At 38.8% G+C, this 25,255-nt stretch overlaps 1 protein-coding gene across 1 annotated transcript in view; it reads right to left on the reverse strand.

Annotated features, from left to right (window-relative positions):
• Ankrd42 (ankyrin repeat domain 42) overlaps nt 1–25,255 on the reverse strand; it is a gene marked incomplete at its 5' end in the record, with an annotated part of 62,124 nt that overhangs the window by 14,737 nt on the left and 22,132 nt on the right. The window contains 4 exons of the mRNA XM_070035337.1: nt 3,168–3,343; nt 9,497–9,602; nt 12,749–12,874; nt 18,513–18,713. Of these exons, the coding sequence (XP_069891438.1) occupies nt 3,168–3,343; nt 9,497–9,602; nt 12,749–12,874; nt 18,513–18,713 (609 nt within the window). The remainder of the gene's footprint in view (nt 1–3,167; nt 3,344–9,496; nt 9,603–12,748; nt 12,875–18,512; nt 18,714–25,255) is intronic.

Below are 25,255 nucleotides of genomic sequence, written 5' to 3' on the forward strand. Positions count from 1 at the left end.
TTTTTTTTAGTCATGGGGCTTGAACTCTGGGCCTGGGCGCTGTCCCTCAGCTCTTCAGCTCAAGGCTAGTGCCCTACCACTTGAGCCACAGTGCCATTTCCAGGTTTTCTGAGTGGTTTATTGAAAATAAGAGTCTCATGGACTTTGTTGCCAGGGCTGGCTTTGAACTGTGATCCTCAGATCTCAGCTTCCTGAATAACTAGGATTACAGGTGTGAGCCACCAGCACCAGGAAAGCCACTCCTTTTGTAATAGGCTCTAAAAAAATAAAATACCTGAGGGGAGGTGCAGGGATGCGGGGCGGGGGGGGGGGGAAGATGGGAAGGGATGGGAAGGGGAAACAAAGGAGGAGGCAAAAATGCTTGCTTGATAAGAAATGTACTCATTATCTTGCCCATGTAATTGTAACCCCTTTGTATAAAAATAAATAAAATAAAATACCTGAGGGGGGTGCAGGGGTGCGGGGCGGGGGGGGGGGGGAAGATGGGAAGGGATGGGAAGGGGAAACAAAGGAGGAGGCAAAAATGCTTGCTTGATAAGAAATGTACTCATTATCTTGCCCATGTAATTGTAACCCCTTTGTATGGTATTTTCACAATAAAAAATAAAAAATAAAATAAAATAAAATAACTAGGAAAAAACTTAACCAAACAGGTCAAGGACTTCTTTTTTTTTTGGGTACTGGGGATTAAACCCAGGACGTTGCACTTGCTAGGCAAGCGCTTTGCCACTGAGCTACATCCCAGCCCGAGGTCAAGGATCTCTAATGATGAAAACTTTAAAAACTGCTGGGCGCCTGTGGCTCACACCTGTAATCTTAGCTATTCAGGAGGCTGAGATCTGAGGATTGTGGTTCAAAGCCAGCCTGGGAAGGAAAGTCCACGAGACTCTTATCTCCAATAAACCACTCAGAAAACCGAAGTGGCACTGTGGCTCAGGTGGTAGAGTGGTAGCCTTGAGCTCAAGAGGGACAGTGCCAAGGCCCAGAGTTCAAGCCCCACAACTGACAAAAAATAAAATAAAATAGAATAGGAAATTAAAGTAGATATAGGAAGTGGAAAAAAACCTCCCATGTTCCTGGATTGGAAGAATTAACACCGTGAAAATGGCAATCCTTTCCAAAACTATCTCAAATTCAATGCAATACGTATCAATATCACAGAACATTCTTTAATGAAATAGAAGAAGCAATCCAAAAATTCATATGGAACAATAGAAGGCCCCAAACAGCAAAAACAATCCTCATCAGGAGGAACAGTGCTGGACAAATATCAATACCACACTTCAAACTCTATTATAAAGCTGTAGTTACAAAAACAGCTTGGTACTGGCACAGGAAGAGGCCTGAGGACCAATGGAATAGAGTTGAAAACCCAGACATGATCCCACAGACCTTTGGCCACCTAATCTTTGATAAGGGAGCCAAAATTATCAGATGGAAAAAAGACAGCCTCTTCAAGACACATGGTACTAGCAGTATTGGCTATACACATGTAGAAAATTGAAGTTAGATTCTTATATATCACCCTCTACCAGAATCAGTTCCAAATGGATCAAAGAACTCAAGGGAAAGCAGAAACCCTGAAAATATTACAGGAATGGATAGGGGATATGCTAGGGCTCCTCAGCAAAGATCAAAACTTCCTAAATAAAGATCCAGAAACACAAAAAAAACTCAAAGAAAGCCTGGGTAAATGGGATCACATTAAGTTGCAGTGCAAAGGACATAGCTAGCAAGATAAATAGAAAGCCCACAGACTGGGACAAGATCTTCACTATCTATACAACAGACAAGGGTCTCATATCAAAAATATACCTAGAGCTCAAAAAAAATAATACCCCAATAACAAATGCAAAAAAAAAAACCCATCCCCTTAATAAGGGGGCTAAAGAATTAAAAAGAGACTTCTCTGGAGAGGAAATAAGAATGGCCAATAGACACAATAGTGCAACATCACTGGCCATAAAAGAAATGCAAATCAAAACAACATTGAGATTCCACCTCACCCCAGTTGGAATGGCCATTATCATTATTAGTATATGTCTAGGATAGTCTGGCAGAGAATCACAATAGCTCAATAGCTATGTACATATGACCATACAAAATGATGCTAATTGTAATGAACAAGACATGGAAACAACAGGCCTTTTTTTGGTTGTTAACTTTATTCTTGCCAATGTACTGTATCTGCTTACTTCTTTTTTTTTGCGGGGGGGGGGGGGGGGGCGTCCGGTCGTGGAGCCTGAACTCTGGGCCTGGGCACTGTCCCTCAGCTCTTCAGCTCAAGGCTAGCGCTCTACCACTTGAGCCACAGCCCCACTTCCGGCTTTTTTCTTTTTTCTTATGTGGTACTGAGGAATTGAACCCAGGGCCTCAGGCATGCAAGGCAAGTGCTCTGCCACTAAGCCACCTTCCCAGCCCTACTTCTTTTAATTTTATTTCATTTTTCTTTTTCCATTGGTTCTCCCTGGCAATCACTGTCTTTGATTCTAGTACTCTGAGTCTTATATATACATTTATCTAACTTGGGGAAGGAAAGGGGAATAACAAAATGCTGAAACAAGGACAAAGAATGAGTGGGGAAGGAAGGGATAATGGGAGAAAAACAAAGGAGTAGGTACCAATGTTTGACAAGAAATGTACTCACTACCTTACTCATGTAACTGTAACCCCTCTGGTACAGCATCTTTACAATAAAAGGAAGATATATAAAAAAAGAAAAATAAAAATTTTAAGTGCAATATAGCAAAATTGAAAAAAACACATACCAATACATACATATATTAGCATGTATAGTACATATAAACTAATTTTATATATTATACATATATAATTTTCAGACATTATTTGCCTTACAGTACTTTTCAAACTTGTAGTTAAAAGTAGTAATGTTGGCCAGGCATCAGTGGCTCATGCCTGTAATCAAGCTACTCAGCAGGTCAAGATATGAGAATCTCGGTTCAAAGCCAACCCAGGCAAATAAAGTCCATAAAACTCTTATCTACAATTAACCACCAGAAAACTGGAAGTGGCACTGTGGCTCACCTTGAGCTGAAGAGAGGGACAGTGCCCAAGCCCAGAGTTCAAGCCCCATGACCAACCAAAAAAAAAAAAAGTAGCTATATTATTTCTGAGAGGATAAATCACAACAAAGATTACATACTTACTTCTGGCATCTGTTTTTTCAGCTTCACTCAGACTTAAGTCATCCTTGGCATCAGTGCTTCCCTCAACACCATGCCTTATAAAAAATTTCATATCATTGTCATCAATTTCATTCAGATCATTGATATCATATTTCTGTAACCCCTCTAATAGCTTCACTGCTGCCAAATGAGCAAATCTGTAGAAAGGAATCAACAGTTAGCCAGATTCACCATCTTCTTCACATTAAAACTGCAGTTTACACTTAGGCAATTCCACTCTGTAGGTTCTTCCATCAACTCATCTCACAGCCAAGGAACAAATCTATCTGAAGGTCAGTATCAATGTGACATATGACATATATTTATTATATAGGAAACTCAGTTACTTGACACTTACTAGTATTTATATGAAAAACTGATTCCCTAATTTTTACTGGTAAAATCCACTGGAAGCCAGGTGCCAGTGGCTCACATATATAATCCTAGTTACTCAGGAGATTGAAATCTGAGAATCAAGGTTCAAAGGTAGTCCAGGTAGACAAACCCTTACAACTTGTTTTTTGGTGCCAGTCCTGGGACCTGAACTCAGGACCTGGGTGCTGTCCCTGAGTATTTTTGCTCAAGGCTAGCAGTCACTTGAGCCAGTAATCCATTTCTGGCTTTTTGGTGGTTAACTGGAGATTAAGAATCTCACAGACTTTCCTGCTGGGGCTGGCTTTGAAGAGATCCTCAGATCTCAGCCTCCTAAGTAGATAGGATTACAGGCATAAGCCACTGGCACCTGGCTCGTTAAGATTCTCCAATTAGCAAAAACACAGAACTGGAGACATCGCTTAAGTGGAAGAGTGCTAGCTGCAATTTTTTTAAAAATCTGAGCAAGATCTCAAAGCCTTGAATTCAAGTCCCAGTACTGGCATACACAAGCAAGTATGCACATTTGAATGCACACACACACACAATCCACTGGAAGTGGAGAGGCACTATCAAATGAATGTTGGTGTGCACCAAATAGCACTACTCACTTGATTTGAGGATCAGAACTACCCTACTTTATTCTGCCTTAGGTTGGCCCAGTTCAGACGGTATATTTAGCTCTGGTTCCAGTTTTAGAGCCAACTATAGATCTAACCTCTTTATTTTATTTTAACCTTTAATTGTACAAAGGAGTTGCCATTCATCAAAGTACTTACTATATGAATACAATGACTCTTGATCAATGTCACTCTTTTCATTATTCTCCCTATCCCTTCCCCAAACCCACCCCCTTCTCTTAATTTTCATAATTTTATAGAATGTACATTGAATTTTAATCTTCATCCCTCACTCAACCCAAAGCATTTGGCAAGAGTTTGAAATTTAAGGAAAAAGTAATGGTTTGTCTAGTCCATATCTTCTATTCTCTTTGTTCTTTCTTTCTCGTATCTCTGAACCTTCCAATAATAAATTCTTGGTTTAAGAGGTTTGTTGTTATGATTACATGAAACTTTTTTCAACAATTTTGCTATGTAGCATATTTAATACTGTCTTGGGACATAATTATAAACAAAAAATATTTTCCTCATAACTATATAATCACACACTTAACACATCCTTATCTATTATATATATCTTATATCTATATTATTTATAATACATATATTTAGATTTATCTATTATATCTATTATAAATAAAGTAATAAAGGTTAGTTGCTTAGAGTGTTTACCTAGTATGCCTGAATTCCTGGGTTGCATTCCCAACACTATGCAAACAAAATTCATTAAGAAACTTATGTAGCCTATGTAGAAAACTAAAGCTAGATCCTTATATATCACCCTGCACCAGAATCAACTCCAAATGGATCAAAGACCTTGAACTCAAAGCAGACACTCTGAAAACATTACAGGATGGAATAGGAGAAACCCTAGGTCTCCTTGGCTCAGGCCGAAATTTTCTGAATAGAGACCCGGAAACACAACAAATCAAAGAAAGGTTGGACAAATGGGATTGCATAAGGTTGCAGAGCTTCTGCAGGGCAAATGACATAGCTAGCAAGATCAATAGAAAGCCCACCGATTGGGAGAAGATCTTTACTAGCCATACAACGGACAAGGGTCTCATATCTAAAATATACTTGGAACTCAAAAAATTAAACCACCCAACAACAAATCCTCAAAGAAACAACTGCCCAATAAATAAGTGGGCGAAAGACTTAAAGAGAAGCTTCTCTGAAGAAGAAAGAAGGATGGCCAATAGACACATGAAGAAATGTTCAACATCCCTAGCCATAAAAGAAATGCAAATCAAAACAACATTGAGATATCACCTCACTCCAGTTAGAACAGCCAAAATCAAGAACTCTAACAACAACAGATGCTGGAGGGGATGTGGACAGAAAGGAACCTTACTTCATTGTTGGTGGGAATGTAAACTTGTTCAACCACTTTGGAAAGCCGTATGGAGGTTCCTCAAAAGACTTCATTCACATAGACCTCCCCTATGATCCAGCAATCGCACTTTTGGGCATTTACCCAAATGTATACAAACAAGACCACACTAAAGCTACCAGCACAACTATGTTTATTGCAGCATTATTTACCATAGCTAAGATATGGAACCAACCCAGAAGCCCCTCAGTAGATGAATGGATCAAGAAAATGTGGTATATATACACAATGGAATTCTATGCCTCCATCAGAAAGAATGACATTTCCCCATTTGTTAGGAAATGGAAAGGCTTGGAAAAAATTATATTAAGTGAAGTAAGCCAGGCCCAAAGAAACATAGGTCCCATGGTTTCCCTTATTTGCAATATCTAGTATAGGTATGAGTCAAGAGGAAAAGGTCAGATAATGTGATGTTAGGAAAACGAACCCTTAAATATGTATTTTAATGTTTTCGTTTCTTTCATGCATGTGTTTCTAAAGCAATTATAAGATTATTTCTTTGTTGCTTTGTATGTCCCTCCCCCACAGTGTAACCCCCGCTTTCACTTTATTTGATGTCAGTATAACATGTGGAGGAGATGGGGACAAACAAGTCGTTTAAGGATTCAGGTGGACCTGTTGTAACAAGGAGAATTACAAAATGTCATGTCAAAGCAAGCTTTACAATGTCGGTGTGGGGGGGGGGAGGGGGGTATGATTGGGTGGGGGGGAGGGGGGAGGCTGGGAAGGGAGGTGAAGGGTAAACAAAGGAGGAGGCTGCAATGCTTGGTAAGAAATGTATGCATTATCCTGCCAATGTAATTGTAACCCCTCTGTACAGTATGTTCTCAAATAAAATAAAATAAAATTTAAAAAAAAAAAAAGAAACTTATGTAGCCTAGTTACTCAGGAGGCTGAGATCTGAGGATTGAGGTTCAAAGCCAGCCCAGGCAGGAAAGTCCATGAGGCTCTTATCTCCAATTAACCACCAGAAAACCAGAAGTGCATGGTGGCTCAAGTGGTAGAGCATCATCTTGAGCTGAAGAGCTCTGGGATAGCACCCAGAATTCAAGCCCCACACCAACAAAAAAAAAAAGAAACAAACAAACAAAACTTATAAAGAACATTATATAGTTGAGAAAGGAAGAGAACAAAGAAAGACATTGGATTTTAGGTATCCAGCACATTTCTGCATCTTGAAATAAAAACATCAGGCGTGAGGATATAGGGAGAAGTGGAATGGTATAGGAAGGCACTGGAGCACATTTTTTACAGTAGACTGAAGAAACAGCTGAAATCCATATAAATATTAGACTTTAGATTTGGAAAGAAAAAAAGAACACTAATATTGGGCACTCTGCAACACAATGCCTAATGTTAAGCCAAAAAAATGTCTCAGTGAGCTCCACAGGCACAAACATATGATAAAGACAAAAGATCTTGTCCACAGGACTGGAAACAAGACTGGAAAAGGGTTCCCTGCAATGCCTAGCTTGCTTACTGGTGCTGTGGTGAGTAATCATTTTAAAGTAGAGTCTTACCATCAAATCTTATGGAGAGCAGGGATGGGCTAGCATTTTTATATTTTCAAGTCCCAACTTCCTCTCCCCTTTACTAGCTAAAAAGCAAGAGTCAGTGTGGGTCTCCAAGATACTAGTTGTAACTTACATGTAGGCTCAAAGACTTGTACACTTGTAACTACATGGTAGCCATTGCAGGCTGAGGGGCAACGGAGGTAAAGAGTACTTGCATTTGGAAATTCCATTTGGGAAGATGAGAGACCAGGTGTATGTGGATATATGCTGGGGCAGAAAAAGATGTGGTTAAGATCACTTAGTAGCCATACCTCATACCCTGCCCCCAGAATAGAGTGCTTTGATCCCTTCTCCACTCTCAGAGCTCCAGAGACATTTGGTAGAAATGGAGACACACTTGAAACCCTCAAAATGAAAAAGCTGGAGGAAAATCCACATAACTCTACCACCTCTCCTCAGCAAGAAAGAGCTATTGATTAGTCTGGTTTCTTGTTGTTTGGTTTGTATTTGCTTTGTTTTCTTCAATATTATTTCTGAAATCTACATGCCATATACTTTTCCTCTTTTTTCTATCTTGCTTTTCTCTTTTCCTTTCCCTATTCTCCCTCTTTTCTTTATCATTAAGACTTTATTATTCATTTTTACCTACCTACTCCAGGTACCAGTAGCTCATACCTATAATCCTAGCTACATGAGAGCCTGAGATAAGGACTGCAATTTGAAGCTAATCCAGCAGAAAAGTTCACAAAGACCTCTTCCCATATGAGAAATGTGTTGTAGCTCACTCCTATCATCCTAGCTATGTAGGAGGTTGAAACAGAGACTGAGGTTCCAGGTCAACCTATGAAGAAAAGAAGTCTGTGAGACTTCATATCAAGAGAAGTTGGAAGTAGTAACCAACTATGATGGTATGTGAGAACTAGGATTATTGTCCAGCCATACATCCTACACCCCAGGAAGGAAGCAAAACCCTGTCTCAAAAATAACCAATGCAATGTTAAACTCAGAATACAAGGAGATATGACAAAGTAAACAGGACTAAAGAAACAAAGGACCTCTTCTTAATTTGTTGTACCATTTCAAATAATTCCATGTTCTTGACCTCACATATGATATGTACATGTACACATCTGAGGAAAGCTAGGAGGAAGGCACAGAATCAGAGGGAAACGGGGGTGGGGAGGTGGGGAGGATACAACAGAGGGGCCATCAGCTACATTGGACATTGATGAAAGTGAACTAAGCAACTCAAGGGCAGCAATGGGAGGGAGGAAATGAGAGAGAAAGAGAGAATAGCTTACACTAAGCAAAATGAAAGAAATGTACATATTACCTGATTTGGGAAAAACAGCTGCAGTGTCAAAGTTTGTAGTGTCCATAAGCTTTATAGACCATGATAATGACAATACACCTTGTGAAGGTTAAAATGTGTTTGTGACTTTAAGTATCACTATCCCACAATACTATGAAATTTGTGTAATTTATGTAATCACTTGATCTCAGTAAAAAATAATAAAAATAACCAATGCAAAAACAGGCTGTGGGTGTGGTTATGCAACAGAGTCCCTACTTGCCTAGCAGGTATGAGGCTCTGAGTTCAAACTGCAGTACCACAAAAAAAGAGCAAATAATTCAATTTAAAAATGGGCTTACAAACTGAAATTGTTTCAAATTGTTACAACTGGACAATTAATACATGAAAAAGCTTCAAGAATTTTTGCCATCAGGAAAATGCAAATCCAAACTACACTGAGATTCTATCTCATTCCAGTCAAAATGGCTATTACATGACTCCTTAAATGGCAGAAGACTGTTTTTCTCATCTTTGTAATCTGATTTCTAACCATGGTAACCCATGGTAAGTAGACAGGAAGTTGAATGGAAGAACCATCAAATGGACAAATAAATGTGGATTAAATATTCTTTGAGAACCTGACCTCAATGGACTGGTGTTATCGGTTAACACGTACTACATTAAATTCAAACGCAAATCCCTAAATATGTTTCAAAACTCTTGTGATTTTTTTTCTGTTATCACTATTGGGTTACTCTTTTTTACCTTCACAGAGCATTACATTTAATTTTGGTTGGAATAATTCATTATAAACCATTATTCTAATCATTGCAGAATGTTTAGCATTCCTGATCCTGACCTCCTTAAATATTATGTGGTCAATGTGACAATCTTTCCCTTCATTTTTAAATAATCCTTCCTAACAGTTGATAATTGCTGCTTTCTAGAGAAGAGCTGATACAAAACCAAATGTCAAATTCAGTTTTAAAATGGTGATTCCATCAGGATTAGATTAAGTCCTAAAATTCCACTAAATTCTTGGAAATTTCTAAGTATATAAGAGCACATGCAGAACTTTAAAATCAAAAGAAAGGAGCAAAACATAAAGGAATCTATACCTCTTGGCCACATCACTGGGTCTCTCTCCTGCTTTGTTAGTAATATTACTGTCTGCTCCCATTTTAATTAGCCACTGCAAACACTCTATGTGGCCCTGTCCAGCAGCTGTTTGAAAAAGGAAAACAAGAAATACAAAAAAGTGTTGTTACTAGTAACAATTTTATAAATTTTGGACAGCACTATTAAGTGAACTCTAATTGCAATGAAAATTACATGTGATAAAGCCCTGTTGAGTGTCATATAAACATAAAGTTTTATTACTAAATCCCCATGAACACTTCAATAATTTGATCCTCAGTAACTTTTGTCCCTCACATGTATTTTAATAATCAAATTTTTGCCATTAATTACAATTTGACTCATAGTTAGAAGTATATAGTTCATTAATAGATGTAAATTTCAGAAGTCATGCTGTGGCTCAAGTAGTAGAGCACTTGCCTTGAACTTAAGAGCTCAGGAACAGTGGCAAGGCCCAGAGTTCAAGCCCCATAACCGATTTAAAAAAAGTCTAATAGATGTAGATCTCATTATGTCTCCATAGTGCAAGCAAGCACTATGGTGATGTTAAAAAAAAAATCACACATATGCCTGTAATAGCTACTCAAAGAGGCTGAGAGCTGAGGATTGAGGTTTGACTCCAATCTGGACAAGAAAATCCATGAGACTCATATCTCAAAAAAAAAAAAAAAAAAAGGTGGAAGTAGAGCTGTGGCCCAAGTGATAGCACTAGACTTGAACAAAAGCAGCTCAGGGATAGCACCTAAGCCCTGAGTTTATTATGCCCCAGGACTAGCAAAAAAAAAAAAAAAACGCTAATTTGCAACATGTATCAAAAAATTTTAACTTAAACGGAGAGGAAGAAGTCACAATTTACTTTGAGGCCAGGAGAACACTCTTAATAAGCTCTATAGACAAAAAAAGTCTGAAACAATGTTATGAATTTGATGTCATAAAAGTGAGCTCACTTCTGCCACACACCTGTGGCTTATTATACCTATAAACTTAGCTATTCAGGGGCTGGGATCTTAGGGTCATGGTTTGAAGCCAGCCCAGACAGGAAGGTACATGAGACTCATATCTCCAATTAACAGCACACACACACACACACACACACACACACACACACACATGCACATGCACAATGGAAATGGACCATGGAGCTATATAGATCAAGTGGTAGAGCACTAGCCTTCAGCAACAAATTTAGGCACAGCACCCATGCCCTAAATTCAAGCTCCAAGATGATACTAAATTAATTAATTAATTGGTTAATTAAGTCAACTCACTTCCAATACTAATTGAGCCATATTCAATGACAACCCCAAAGCTACACTGGAAAATGTCTATAAAAACTCTTGTTTTGTCTTTCTCTGACTGACTTGACTCTGTATCTTCTGTCTCTCCCCTTCCTCCCATTCCTTTCCCTACCTTCACCTCTCTCCCTACTTAACTTCTCCCCCACCTTCACTCATGTCATGTCTTACTCACTTTTACTCCTCTGGTTCTCCTACTCAGAACCAACTAACAAAGAAATAGCCCACTTTAAAACTTTCCTGACCTTAAATATTCATTATAAGTCATATTTATTACAAATATCTATTACAGAATTCTACATGGAGGGAAAGAGAGAACAGTGTCAGGTATCTTTAAAACTTACTCAGGGGCTGGGAAGGTGGCTCAGTGGTAGAGCACTTGCCTTGCATGCCTGAGGCTCTGGGTTTGATTCCTCAGCACCACATAAGCAAAAAGAAAAAAAGCCGGAAGTGGTGCTGTGGCTCAAGTGGTAGAGTGCTAGCCTTGAGCTGAAGAGCTGAGGGACAGTGCCCAGGCTCAGAGTTCAAGCCCCATGACGGGACCTCAAAAAAATAAAAATAAAATTTACTCAAATCTAATAATATTCATAGATATTTCTGTGAAAAATCATTTTTGTACAGAAGAGTTAAAGAAGAAAATTCTGAGATATGAATCTCACTAGTGGTACTCACTAGACACCATGGTGAAAATGAACTATACAACTTATGGATGAAGATAGGAAGGAAAAGCGGAAAGTAAGGGAAGGAGGAGCCATTATCTAAAAGAAATATACTCATTACCTAGCTTTTCAACTCTAACTACTCTGTTTATCACCTTTATAATAACAAGAAAAAAGAAAATTGTTAAAACTTTTTAAAAAATGATTTCAAAAAACAAATATTTTAGTATAAGCCAACCAGTTTTTTGCTATCGTGAGAAAAGGTCTTGCTCTGCAGTCAGAGCTGATTTTGAGCTCATAATCCTCCTGGGCTTAGATTCTTAAATGCTGGGATTACAGACTTGTACCACTATACCCAGCTAATACATGATCTAAAAAATGTTTCCCATCCGGGCAGTGGTGGCTCACATCTGTAATCCTAGCTATTAAGGAGGCTGAGATATGATGATTGTGGTTCAAAGCCAGCCCAGGCAGGAAAGTCCATGAGACTCTTATCTCCAATTAACCACCAGGAAAAAAAACAACAACAAAAAAAATTTCTACAAGGGGGGGCTGGGAAGGTGGCTCAGTGGTAGAGCGCTTGACTTGCATGCCTGAGGCCCTGGGTTCGATTCCTCAGCACCACATAAGCAAAAAGAAAAAAAAGCCAGAGTGGTGCTGTGGCTCAAGTGGTAGAGCGCTAGCCTAGAGCTGAAGAGCTGAGGGACAGCGCCCAGGCCCAGAGTTCAGGCCCCATGACTAGACCCCCCCCAAAAAAAAAAATTCTACAAGGACATTTTTACATCTTCCCTAACATAACAATGACACAAAAGAAATCTTATTGACATTACTTCAAATGTGACCATCAGTGTGTAGCTGGCTAGCATCACAAAAGGCATGTGACAATGAACTGGAATTAGTCATCTGTTTACCATATAATGTAGACTGATGTCCACCAGGGCATGTTTTTGATGAAATAGTTACTTTAAAAGTAAATTCCAGCTGGCCCCTGGTGGCTCACGCCTGTAACCCTAGCTACTCAGGAGGCTGGGATCTGAGGACTGTGGTTCAATCAAGGTCAGCCCAGGCAGGAAAGTCCATGAGACCTTTATCTACAATAAACCGCCAGAAAAAAGTGGTGCTGTGGCTCAACTGGTAGAATGCTAGCCTTGAGCTGAAGAGCTGAAGGATAGTGCCCAAGCCCAGAGTTCAAGCCCCATGACTGACAAAAAAAAAAAAAAAGTGAATTCAGCAGCTACTGTATCTGAACTCAAAATCAATTAAGACTACAATAACTCACCTTTATGCATTGGAGTTGATCCATTATCATCACGCTCATTAAAATTGATCACTCCATCTTCTAGTAATTTCTTCAGCATTGCTAAATCACCCTTAAAGGCAGCCACATGACCTGGAAATGCTAAACCTATGAATCAAAATATTTACTATTTCAGCAAACACAGAAAGAACATGGAAGGGGGTAAACCTCTAACAAAACAGATTCACTCTTTAATCTGGGCTCCCAATACAAGAAATAAACTTCTGTATCTTTTTTTTTTTTAATTTTCTCGACCTTGATATTTTTTTTTATTGTAAAGATACTATACAGAGAGTTACAGTTACATGAGTGAGGTATTGAGTACACTTCCTCTTGAACATTGTTACCCCCTCCATTGTTTTCCCCCTACCATCCCCCCCCTCCCTTCCCCAAGGTTCTTTTTTTTTTTTTAATTGTGATTAAGTGATTACATAATTTCCGGAATTTCACAGTATTGATGTTCATTTAAAGTCACAAGTTCATTCTAACTTTCCTGGAGCAAATTGTCTATCACAGTCTGTAACATATAACGGTGTTCACATGTTATATACCATATATGTGATCAGCAGCATGGGGATATTTAGTAGTGGTTCAACCAGATGAGTGGGAGTTCTTTGTTTCTTAAGCCCTGTTAGTTTTGTCATATCGCCTAACATTTTGGATTTAGCATCCGCTTATCAGGGAGACCATGTACCTTTTGCCTCTTCTTTCTTGGCTTAACTCGCTCAACATGATTCCTTCTAGCTCCATCCATTTCCCTGCAAATGCCATTATTTTGTCATTTCTAATGGCTGCATAATATTCCATTGTGTATAGATACCACAATTTTTGGATCCATTCATCTGTGGTGGGGCATCTAGGTTGTTTCCATATCCTAGCTATTGTGAACAGTGCTGCAATAAACATGGAGGTGCACGTGTCCTTGTATATTGGTTCCTGTTGTTCAGGGTAAATGCCTAGAAGTGGTATGACTGGGTCATAAGGGAGGTCAATCTTTAGCTTTCTAAGGACCCTCCAGACTGCTTTCCAAAGTGGTTGTATAAGTGTACATTCCCACCAGCAGTGTAATAGGGTTCCTCTTTCTCCACATCCCCTCCAGCATTTGTCGTTGGCTGATTTGTGGATGTGGGACATTCTGACTGGGGTAAGGTGGTATCTCAGGGTTGTCTTTATTTGCATTTCCTTCACCACCAGGAATGATGAACATTTCCTCATGTGTTTCTTTGCCATTTTTATTTCATTTGAGAAGTCCCTCTTTAGTTCCCTTGCCCATTTAGTAATTGGTTTGTTAGGTTTGGGAGGGATTAGTTTCTTGAGCTCCCTGTATATACAGGATGTTAACCCCTTGTCTGATATATTGCTGGTAAATATTTTTTCCCAATTAGTTGGTTGTCTTTCTAGCTTAGTTGCGATAGATTTAGCTGTGCAGAAGCTTTTTAAGGTAGTACCATTTGTGGAGTCTCTCTCCAACTTGTTGTGACCCTGGGACTTTGTTCAGGAAGTTCCTTCCTGTGCCTATTGGTTCAAGTGTCTCTCCTACTCTGTCCTGCAGTAGTTTCAGAGATTCAGGTTTAATGTTAAGGTCTTTAATCCATTTTGAGTTGATGTTGGTACATGGTGATAGGCTGAGGTCCACTTTTAGTTTTCTGCATGTGGCTGCCCAGTTTTCCCAGCACCAGTGGTTGAAGAGGCTGTGTTTCTTCCATTGTATGTCTTTGGCTCCTTTATCGAATATCAGCTGGCTGTAGGCTTGTGGATTTATTTCTGGGTCTTCTATTCTGTTCCATTGGTCTTCGGGTCTGTTTTTGTGCCAGTACCATGCTGTCTTTGTTATTATAGCTCTGTAGTAGAGTTTGAAGTTCGGCATGGATAGCCCTCCCATATTGTCTTTATCCCCTAGAATTGTTTTGGCTATTCTAGGTCTTTTGTTGTTCCATATGAATTTTTGGACTGTTTTCTGTATTTCAGAGATGTACGTCATTGGGATTTTATTTATTTTTTTTTTTTTTGGTTCCGGTCATGGGGCCTGAACTCTGGGCCTGGGCACTGTCCCTCAGCTCTTGAGCTCAAGGCTAGCACTCTACCACTTGAGCCACAGCACCACTTCCGGCTTTTTTCTTATTATGTGGTGCTGGGGAATCGAACCCAGGGCCTCAGGCATGCAAGGCAAGCACTCTACCACTGAGCCACCTTCCCAGCCCCCATCATTGGGATTTTAATAGGAATTGCATTGAATTTGTATATTAGTTTTGGAAGTATTACCATCTTTACTATATTAAGTCGGCCTATCCAGGAGCATGGGAGGTCTTTCCATTTCCTACTGTCTTCTGCAATTTCTTTCTTTAACTTTTTATAGTTCTCATTAAATAGTTCTTTTACATCTTTGGTTAGGTTAATTCCTAAATATTTTATTTTGGGGAGGTTATTGTGAATGGGGTTGCTCCCTTTATTTCCCTCTCTTCTTGTACATTGTTAGTGTACAGGAAGGCAACTGATTTTTGTGGGTTTATTTTGTATCCTGCTATTTTGCCGAAGTGATTTATGATTTCTAAGAGTTTGGGGATGGAGTTTTTGGGATTTTTTTTTTTTTTGCAAAAAGGGATAGTTTAACTTCTTCTTTCCCTATGCGGATCCCTTTAATGTCTTTTTTCTTGCCTTATTGCCCTGGCTAAGGGTTCCAGGACTATATTGAAGAGGAGTGGAGACAGTGGGCATCCTTGCCTTGTTCCTGATTTTAGGAGAAATGGTTGTAGCTTTTCCCCATTAAGTATAATATTGGCTATTGGTCTGTCATAAATGGCTTTTATTGTTTTTAGAAATGTTCCTTCTATTCCTATTTTCTCCAGAGCTTTTAGCATGAATGAATGTTGAATTTTATCAAAGGCCTTTTCTGCATCTGTGGCGATAATCATGTGATTCTTGACCTTGGCTCTGTTGATATGTTGGATTACATTTATTGACTTACGTATGTTAAACCATCCCTGTGTCTCTGGGATGAAGCCTACCTGGTCATAATGTATAATTTTTTAATGTGTTTCTGGATTCTGTTAGCTAGAATCTTGTTAAGGATCTTTGCATCTGTGTTCATCAAGGAAATTGGCCTGTAATTCTCCTTTTTGGTTGGGTCTTTGCCTGGTTTGGGGATGAGTGTGATATTGGCTTCATAGAAAGAGTTTGGGATAGCTCCCTCCTTCTCTGTTTCTCTGAAGAGCTTGAGGAATATGGGTATTAGTTCTTGTTTAAAGGTCTTATAAAATTCTGCTGTAAATCCATCTGGTCCTGGGCTTTTTTTTTTTGTTGGAAGACTTTTGATAGCTTCCTGTATCTCGTTATAGGATATTGGCTTATTTAATTGGTTAACTTCTTCTTTGCTCAGTTTGGGCAACTTGTATTTCTCTAAAAATGCATCCATTTCTGCCAGATTTTCTTCCTTTTGACAGTATAGCTTTTGAAAGTAGTCTGTCAGAATTGTTTGGATATCTTGGGTACGTGTTGTGATGTTTCCCGTGGCATCCCTAATCCTATTAATATGGGTTTCCTCTCTTCTTTTTTTAATTAATCTAGCCAATGGACCATCAATTTTGTTTATTTTTTCAAAGAACCAGCTTTTTGTTTGGTTTATTTTGGTTATGGTTTTCTGATTTTCTAATTGGTTAATCTCTGCTCTTAATTTGGTTATCTGGCTTCGTCTAGTAACTTTAGGTCCCATTTTTTCTTGTTTTTCCAGCTGTTTTAATTGCAACATGAGATTATTTACTTGGTCTGTCTCCATTCTCTTGATGTGGGCACTGAGGGCAATAAATTTGCCCCTCAGGACTGCTTTTGCTGTGTCCCACAAGTTTCTTTGTGAGGTGTTTTCATTTTCATTGAGTTGTAGGAAATGCTTTATTTCTTCTCTATCTCTTCCTTTACCCAGACATTGTTAAGGAGTGTACTGTTCAATTTCCATGTATTAGAGAAATTTCTGCGGTATGCTTTGTTATTGAGAGCTAACTTGATTCCACTGTGGTCAGATAGGATACAGGGGATTATGTCGATCCCTTTGTATTTGCTTAAGTTCCTTGCATGAACTATGATATGGTCTATTTTGGAGAAAGTTCCATGAGCTGCTGAGAAGAATGTGTACTGTGTTGTTTTAGGGTGAAATACTCGGTAGATGTCAGTTAATTCCGCTTGAAGTATGGCCTCACTTAATTTGGTAGCTTCTTTGCCAATCCTCTGGTTGGTAGACCTGTCCTTTGGTGAGAGTGGTGTGTTAAAGTCTCCTAGTATTATCGTATTGGGATCTATTTTATTCTGTAAGTTTGAGAGCATTTGTTTAACGTATCTAGGTGCACCAATATTTGGGGCATATAAGTTGATGATGGTTATATCCTCCTCTTGGATTGTTCCCTGTATTAAAATGTAGTGTCCGTCCTTGTCTTTCTGTATTGATTTTAATGAAAAGTTTATTTTGTCAGATATCAGGATAGCTACACCTGCTTTCTTACTGGGGGCATTTGATTGGTAGATCCTTTTTCACCCCTTCACTCTGAGTTTGTTTGTATGTTTGGCTGAGAGGTGGGTCTCCTGAAGGTAACAGATGGATGGGTTTTATTTTCTGATCCAGTCCTCAGTTCGTTTTCTTTTAATTGGTGAATTCAGCCCATTTATATTAAGAGAAAGTATAGAGAGATGCATTGTTGTCCCTGCCATTCCATTTTCCTAAGTTTTTCTTCTTTCCTTTCCTCCTGTGCTTGCTCAGTTAGACTTTGAGTAATGCCTGTTTGGGGCAGGTCCCAGTTCCTGGTTGCTTTCTTCAGGTTGTGTCCCCCCTCTTAGAATTCTTTGTAATGCTGGCTTAATGTTTATGTATTCATTTAGTTTTTCTTTGCTATTAAAAGTTTTCAGTTCTCCATCGAATGTGAATGCTAGCTTTGCCGGATATATCAGTCTGGGTTGGCAGTTATTGGCTTTCAGGGCTCGTATGGTGCTTTCCCAGGCTTTTCTTGCATTCATTGTTTGTGTGGAGAGATCTGCAGTGATTCTAATTTTTTTCCCCGAACTTCTGTATCTTTTAAGCCATTGTAGTCTAGGATTTGTTACAACAGCTTAGACTTGCTAATAAATACAAATAAACAATGCTATATGTTATTGTGAATATGTCTATATACTATGTATATACATAGTATATATGTTTTAATAGTATAATATATATATGTGTGTATACATATATCTAAGATATAAACATAGGATGAACTAATAAATCCAAGGTAAATGATAATTTATCTTCAGGATGAAGAAAAAGAAAAGAAATAGGCAACTTCAACTTCAAAATATTTTATTCTCATGGGCTAGGAAGGTGGCTCAGTGGTAGAGCACTTGCCTTGCATGCCTGAGGCCCTGGGTTCCATTCCTCAGCACCACATAAGCAAAAAGAAAAAAGCCGGAAGTGGGGCTGTGGCTCAAATGGTAGAGCATTAGCCTTGAGCTGAAGAGCTGAGGGACAGCGCCCAGGCCCAGAGTTCTGGCCCCATGACCGGACCCCCCCAAAAAATTTTTTTATTCTTTTGTGATACAAACAGCACTCTTTAGTTAATATTTATATACATTTGTCTACAATGTTCATAATAGAATCTGGATTAATGTGTGGATAATAATATATAATAAATGTCAATGTAATATCTGCCTTATAAGTTGCCTTATAGTACATCGATTCTACTCATTTGTATTATTATTATTATCACATTTCAGGCTAATTACTTACTTTCCTGATCTTCTGCATTATTTCCTTCATTCTCAGTCCCCTGGATAAACTGTACAATGTTCTGTTTAAAGAATCTCTGGGCCAGGTCCAATACATTTTCTCCATTATCATTGAAGGCTTTTAAAGCTTGTTTCTCACTGCTCATTCTACTGACTAGGAATTTAAAACAGTGAAGGTGGCCTTCCATGGCTGTTAGGTGAACTATAGGTAAAAGGCAAAAGAAAATTTTAATTTTAAAATTGTAATTTAAATAACTTGAAAAAACAAACAATACATTAGCTATAATTCTTATCCTTGCCCCTATGAAAGGGACTTTTCCCCAAAAGAGAACTGTGCATTCTCTCTACCGCCATGTCTTAGACAGCCAGTCTTCCAGAGATATGACAACACTAAACTACATGGATGAATGGGTGTACTTACCATGAGTATAGAGAGACCTTTTGCAAAGGACAATGGAATTCACACTGGACCAAAAATGAAAATTCGAGTTGTTACATTAAGTTTAGATGGTGATAGAAAAACTACTATTTAGTTTAAGTTGAAATGGTATAAGGCCCCACGCCAGTGGCTCACACCCATAATCCTAGCCACTCAGGAGGCTGAGAGAAGAGGAATGCAGTTCAAAGCTAGCCCAGGCAGGAATGTCTGTGAGACTCTTCTCTCCAACAAGCCACCAGAAAACTGAAGTGGTGCTGTGGCTCAAGTGGTAGAGCACAAGCCTTGAGCTGAAGAGCTGAGGGACAGCACTCAGGCCCAGAGTTCAAACCCCATAACCAACCAAAAAAAAAAAAAAATAGGATAAGTTCATGCATTCCAACAACTGGTTTTAATGTGGAAACTAGAATATAAAAAAATCAGGCTGGGAAGGTGGCTCAGCGGTAGAGCACTTGCCTTGCATGCATGAGGCCCTGGGTTCGATTCCTCAGCACCACATAAGCAAAAAGAAAAAAGCCGGAAGTGGCACTGTGGCTCAAGTGGTAGAGTGCTAGCCTTGAGCTGAAGAGCTGAGGGACAGCGCCCAGGCCCAGAGTTCAGGCCCCACGACGGGACCCAAAAAACAAAAAATCTAAATTTCACTATCTGGGATGTTTGTGGAAAACACCATTGTGGAAACACTATTACATTAATACCCAAGCTGTTATATTTGTTTGACAGCAGTCATAGGGACAGAATTAGTGAATCACACAGTGAAATTGTAAAATTGCTAAAGGAAAAAGAACTATGGGATGCTGTGCTCCTGATTTTTGCTTGCATTTCCAAGGGAAGGTCTTTGTCCATGCCTTTGCACAGGTCTAGAACCTGTGTTGGCCCAACTCTGATACTGTTCCTGAAGCAAAAAAAAAAAATCCCTTAAGGAAACAGAGCAAGTGAGGAAATTATTGACAGCTGAGGAGTACAAAGGATGGGCAAAGAAATCTAAGAAATTCTCATTGAAATAATGCAACTCATGAACAAGCCCTCCAACAGCCATTTTGAAGGACAAGGATGAATAGAAAAATAAAGTAGGATCAGACCCTACCCTTGGATCCTTGCCCTGAAATGGGATGATGGGAGCACACAGAGCACAAGACAGGAAGAAGGATTGAGGATGGAAATGAATAAGATACACACTGAACTCAAGGCATAGGTCTCTGAACATAATATTTTAAGTTATTTCTAAGACTTTGAAGGACTAATGAAATAAGAAGAACATGAACAAACAAATTTAAAGAATTCTAAAAGTTAGCTGGGCGTGGTGGCTCATGCCTGTAATCCAAGCTACTCAGGAGACTGAGATCTGAAGATTACAATTCAAAGCCAGCCCATATAGGAAAGGCCATGAGACTCTTACCTCCATAATTCACTCAGAAAACCGGGAAGTGGTAGAAGTGGTGCTGTGGCTCAAGTGGTAGAGCACTTGCCTTGAGCTGAAGAGCTCAGGTACAGCACCCAGGCCCAGAGTTCAAGCCCTATGACTGACAAAAAAAGAAAAAAAGAAAAAAAAATTCTAAAAGCATATGGGCTCAGACTGAGTAATCCAAACCTTTTACAACAAAAAGTTGTTATGAAGCAACAATTTCAAAAACTAATGAAGGGCCTGCGAATGTGGCTTAGTGGTAGGGTGCTTACCTACTATGCATGAAGTGAAGCCCTGGGTTCAATTCCTCAGTACCACATACACAGAAAAAGCTGGATGTGGCACTGTAGGTCAAGTGGTAGAGTGCTAGCCTTGAGCAAAACAAGCTCAGCGACAGTGCCCAAGCCCTAAGTTCAAGCCCCAGGACTGGCAAAAAAAAAAAAAAAAAACCCACTAATGAAGTCTTTACCCCTCTTATTTCTTTGGAATAAGCCCAATGTACATGCAAATATTGACTATGGAGAAGCAAGGCAGTGCTCAAGCAGCCAGAATAAATCAAGAGAAAGAAGTCCTAGTGCCCAGAGCTGAGCTGCTGTCAAAGATCACACAATCATGGATCATCTGTCCCAACCCAACTAAAAGCCATCTGCCAAAACTTCAGGACACACTGCTTATCCACCATGTGTGCTTATATGTATCTCCAGATTTCTAACTTAGCACATCAAAAAAAATTTCCTCATCCTCCTCACACACATTTTCCTTACACAGTATATTGTATCTTAGTGGAAACTTTTTCTAATCCATGTTTTCAAGAAAAAATATCTTGAGGACATTCTTGACATACTTTCTGCCACTCCTCCCATCTAATACACTAGCAAATCCATCAATTCTTTCAAATTATACATAAAAACCCAATTATTTTACTTACTCTGCTGCCTGAATACTATATCCCATTAGTTCAACCCAAAAAAACAGGATAAATCAGGCTCCTAACTCCACCCCCTATTTATTCACTTACTGTACTGGGGATTGAACCCAGGGCCTTGTATGTGCTAGCCAATGCTGTGTAGCCAACACTGGCCTCAAATTCACGATCCTCTTACTGCAGCCTCCAACAAAGTAGCTGGGATGACAGACACGCACTATCACATACGACCATACACACCACACCATACCACACCACACCTGGCTGCTCTTCCTACTTATTGTATTGCCACCCTTCTCACCCCAACAACATATATCCTCACTGCAGTGGACTATAAACATGGTAGTCAAAATGATTGTCTTAAACATAATTATAGTCAAAATCCTTCAACAGTTTCTATTTCTGCCAAAATCCTTCAACAGCTTCTATTTCCTCCTACGCTTCACCCTCCCACTTCTATTCCAACCACACTCACACACACTAGGTACATTCCTGCCATTACTTCTTCCTGAAGTGTTTTTCTCCCATGACATCTATGAGTCTCCTTGAACTCCTTCAGTTCTGTACCCTTTGCTACATTACACTATCCAGATATACAGATATCCCTGTGAGGTATTAGATATACTTGGCTCACTCACTTTCATAACTACCTATCTCTCTTCTTACCACATGAAAGCAAGGATGGTAGGAGCTCAATAAAGTATGTTACATTAATAATTTTTTAAAGAGACTTGAATATAAGTGGTCTAGGACCAAGGCTACATTCTGAACCTTTGCATTATAGTACTGTAAAGTTGTTTTTTGTTTGTTTGTTTGTTTGTTTGTTTGTTTTTGGTCAGTCCTGGGGCTTGAACTCTAGTCCTGAGCACTGTCCCTCAACTCTTCAGCTCAAGGCTAGCACTCTACCACTTAAGCCACAGAACCACTTGCGGTTTTCTGAGTGATGTATTGGCAATAAGAGTCTCACAGCCTTTCCTGCACGGGCTGGCTTTGAACCGTGATCCTCAGATCTCAGCCTCCTGACTAGCTAGGATTACAGGTGTGAGCCACCAGTGCCCGGCTCTATTTACGGTTTTAAAGTAATTATGTATGTTTAGAGAAACAAAGACCAAAAAAAATGGCCAGGAATATCTGAATGAAACTAACTTCTTCTTGTATTACACAAAGAAAAAGTTCTAGGTAAGCTGCAGATTTAAATGTAATACTAAAGTGTTAAATAAAAGATAATATAGTACATTATAAGTACATGAAAAAGAACAGCAACAAATTTTTTTTTGTTTCTTTGTATGTTTTTCCCCCATGGTACAACCCCTGTTTTTACTGTATTTGATTCTGGTGTCCTCCATCTTATATATACATTTTTCTAATTTGGGGAAAGGAAGGAAAATAACAAAAATAAGGATACAGGATGACCCATTGTAACAATGAGATGTACAATATAATACATTGAAAACGAACTTTACAACTTTGCAGGGGGTGGGAGTAGGTAGGGGAGGGGTGGGGGGGTTAGGAAAGTGGGGAGGAAAGGGTGGTAGGGGAAAAATAAAGGAGGGAGTAACAATGCTCGAGAGGAAATGGACTCATTACCTTGCTTATGTAACTGTAACCCCTCTGTACAGTATCGTTACAATAAAAAATATATATTAAGAACAAAAACAAGATACTATAAAGGAATGTCTCCATGATCATAGAAGATTTTTTTTGAACAGGATATAAAAAGCACTAGTCATAAAGGAAGATATCTTAAAAGAAAATTTAAAGAGCAATCATTGGATACAGAAGATACCCATATGCTAGCAAATGGTTTACATATACACTATGTGAAAAATTTTCACAACTCAGTGAGAAAAAGATAACACCCAAGAGAAATTAGGCAAGAAATCTGAACTAGGACCACACAAAAAATAATCAAGTAGCTATTAAACAAATGAAATTCTGTTGAATATATTCAGTAGAGAATTAAAATCACAAAGAAATATCACTATACATCCATCAGAATACAACTTCAAAAAAAACCTACTAATGCCTAGTGTTAATGAGAAAATGAAACAAATGAAACATTTTGGGTTTTTGTGTTGTTTTGTTTTTGAGACAGAGTCTCAGTGCGTAGTTCGGGCTATCCTGAACTTATGACATTCTTGCCTCTATAGGCATCTGATGCCATACCCAGCTGCAAGTCAAAATCTTCAATACAGCTGGTGATTATAAAAATTGGTACCATCAGTTTGGAAAAGCAAAATAAACCACACACAAGAATATCAGTGTATTATTTTATCCCATAGAATTTTTTTAAAAATTAATTTATATATTAAATAAATTTACATATTAATTATATATTATAGCTATAGATATTAGCTATGTCAAGAAGTAACAGGAAGGGGCCAAGAGGGAAACTTCTGGGCACTAGAAATGATCTATCCTTGATCTGAATAAGGAGCACAGAGAAGTGTTCATTTGTGAAAATACAATGCAATATATATTTGGACATTTTTCAAAATCCATAATTATATTTTAATTTAATTCTGTTTAGAAATGTACCTCAGTGTTAGCATGCATGATCCGTGGGCTCAATCCCCCAGCACAAAAAAATAAAAATACCAGGCTGGGAAGGTGGCTCAGTGGTAGAGCGCTTGCCTTGCATGCATGAGGCCCTGGGTTCAATTCCTCAGCACCACATAAGCAAAAAGAAAAAGTCAGAAGTGGCACTGTGGCTCTAATGGTAGAGTGCTAGCCTTGAGCTGAAGAGCTGAGGGACAGCACCCAGGCCCAGAGTTCAGGCCCCATGACTGGACCCAAAAAAAACAAATAAATAAAATAAAATAAAAATAAATAAAAAATAAAAATACCCATGTAATTGTAACCCCTCTGTACGGTATTTTCACAATAAAAAATAAAAATACTTTAACTGAACAAAATAGAAAGTTTAAAGAATGAAAGCAAAATAAAATACCTTTCAGATAAAACAATGAGAGTCTATACCAACAAATGTTCACACACCAAAGGTATACTTCAAAAAGAAGTACAGCAATGCCAAATAACAGTAAAAATGTATTGATGAAGGAAGGAGAAAAGAAGAGGTTCAGAATGCCAAACTAAGGAGTGAATGCTCTACAGAAACCCAGAGACATCTAAAAATAGCAAAGTGATTTCATCAGACCTGTTCATATTATTCTGCCTAGCTTATTCTTCATGTGCATACTTAAGATTCTAAGATATAATTCAAGTATTATTTTTACTCTGACTCACTGAGAACTATTCCTCCTCTGAATTTCTACACTGCTCCTTAAAGAAGAGGTGCTGAATCAAAACAACATTGACATACCACTTCACCCCAGTTAGAATGGCTATAATCAAGAACTCTAATAACAGCAGATGCTGGAGGGGATGTGGACAGAAGGGAACCTTACTGCATTGTTGGTGGGAGTGTAAATTTGTTCAACTACTTTGGAAAGCAGTATGGAAGTTCCTCAAAAGACTCCACATAGAGCCCCCTATGACCCAGCAATCCCACTTTTGGGAATTTACCCAAATGATCACAAACAAGACCACACTAAAGCTACCAGCACAACTATGTTTATTGCAGCATTATTTACCATAGTGAAGATATGGAACCAACCCAGATGCCCCTCAGTAGATGAATGGATCAAGAAAATGTGGTATATATACACAATGGAATTCTATGTTTCCATCAGAAAGAATTGTCCCCTTTGTTAGTAAATGAAAAGATCTGGTGATTTTTTTTGTTTCCTTTGTATGTTCTTTTCCCTATGGTATATCCCCTGTTGTCACTGTACTTGATTTTGGTACTCTGCATCTTGTATATGCATTTGTCTAATCTGGGGAGGGGAAGGGGAATAACAAAATGGTGAAACAAGGACATAGAATGACCCATTGCAACAGTGAGACCCACAGGATAGTATATTGGGAATGAACTTTACAACTTTGGCTGGAGGGAGGGTTGGGGGTGCAAGGAGTGTGGGA

The sequence above is a fragment of the Dipodomys merriami genome, unplaced genomic scaffold (genome assembly GCF_024711535.1).
Source record: "Dipodomys merriami isolate MVZ:Mamm:240054 unplaced genomic scaffold, mDipMer1.0.p SCAF_25, whole genome shotgun sequence".
Lineage (NCBI taxonomy): Eukaryota > Metazoa > Chordata > Mammalia > Rodentia > Heteromyidae > Dipodomys > Dipodomys merriami.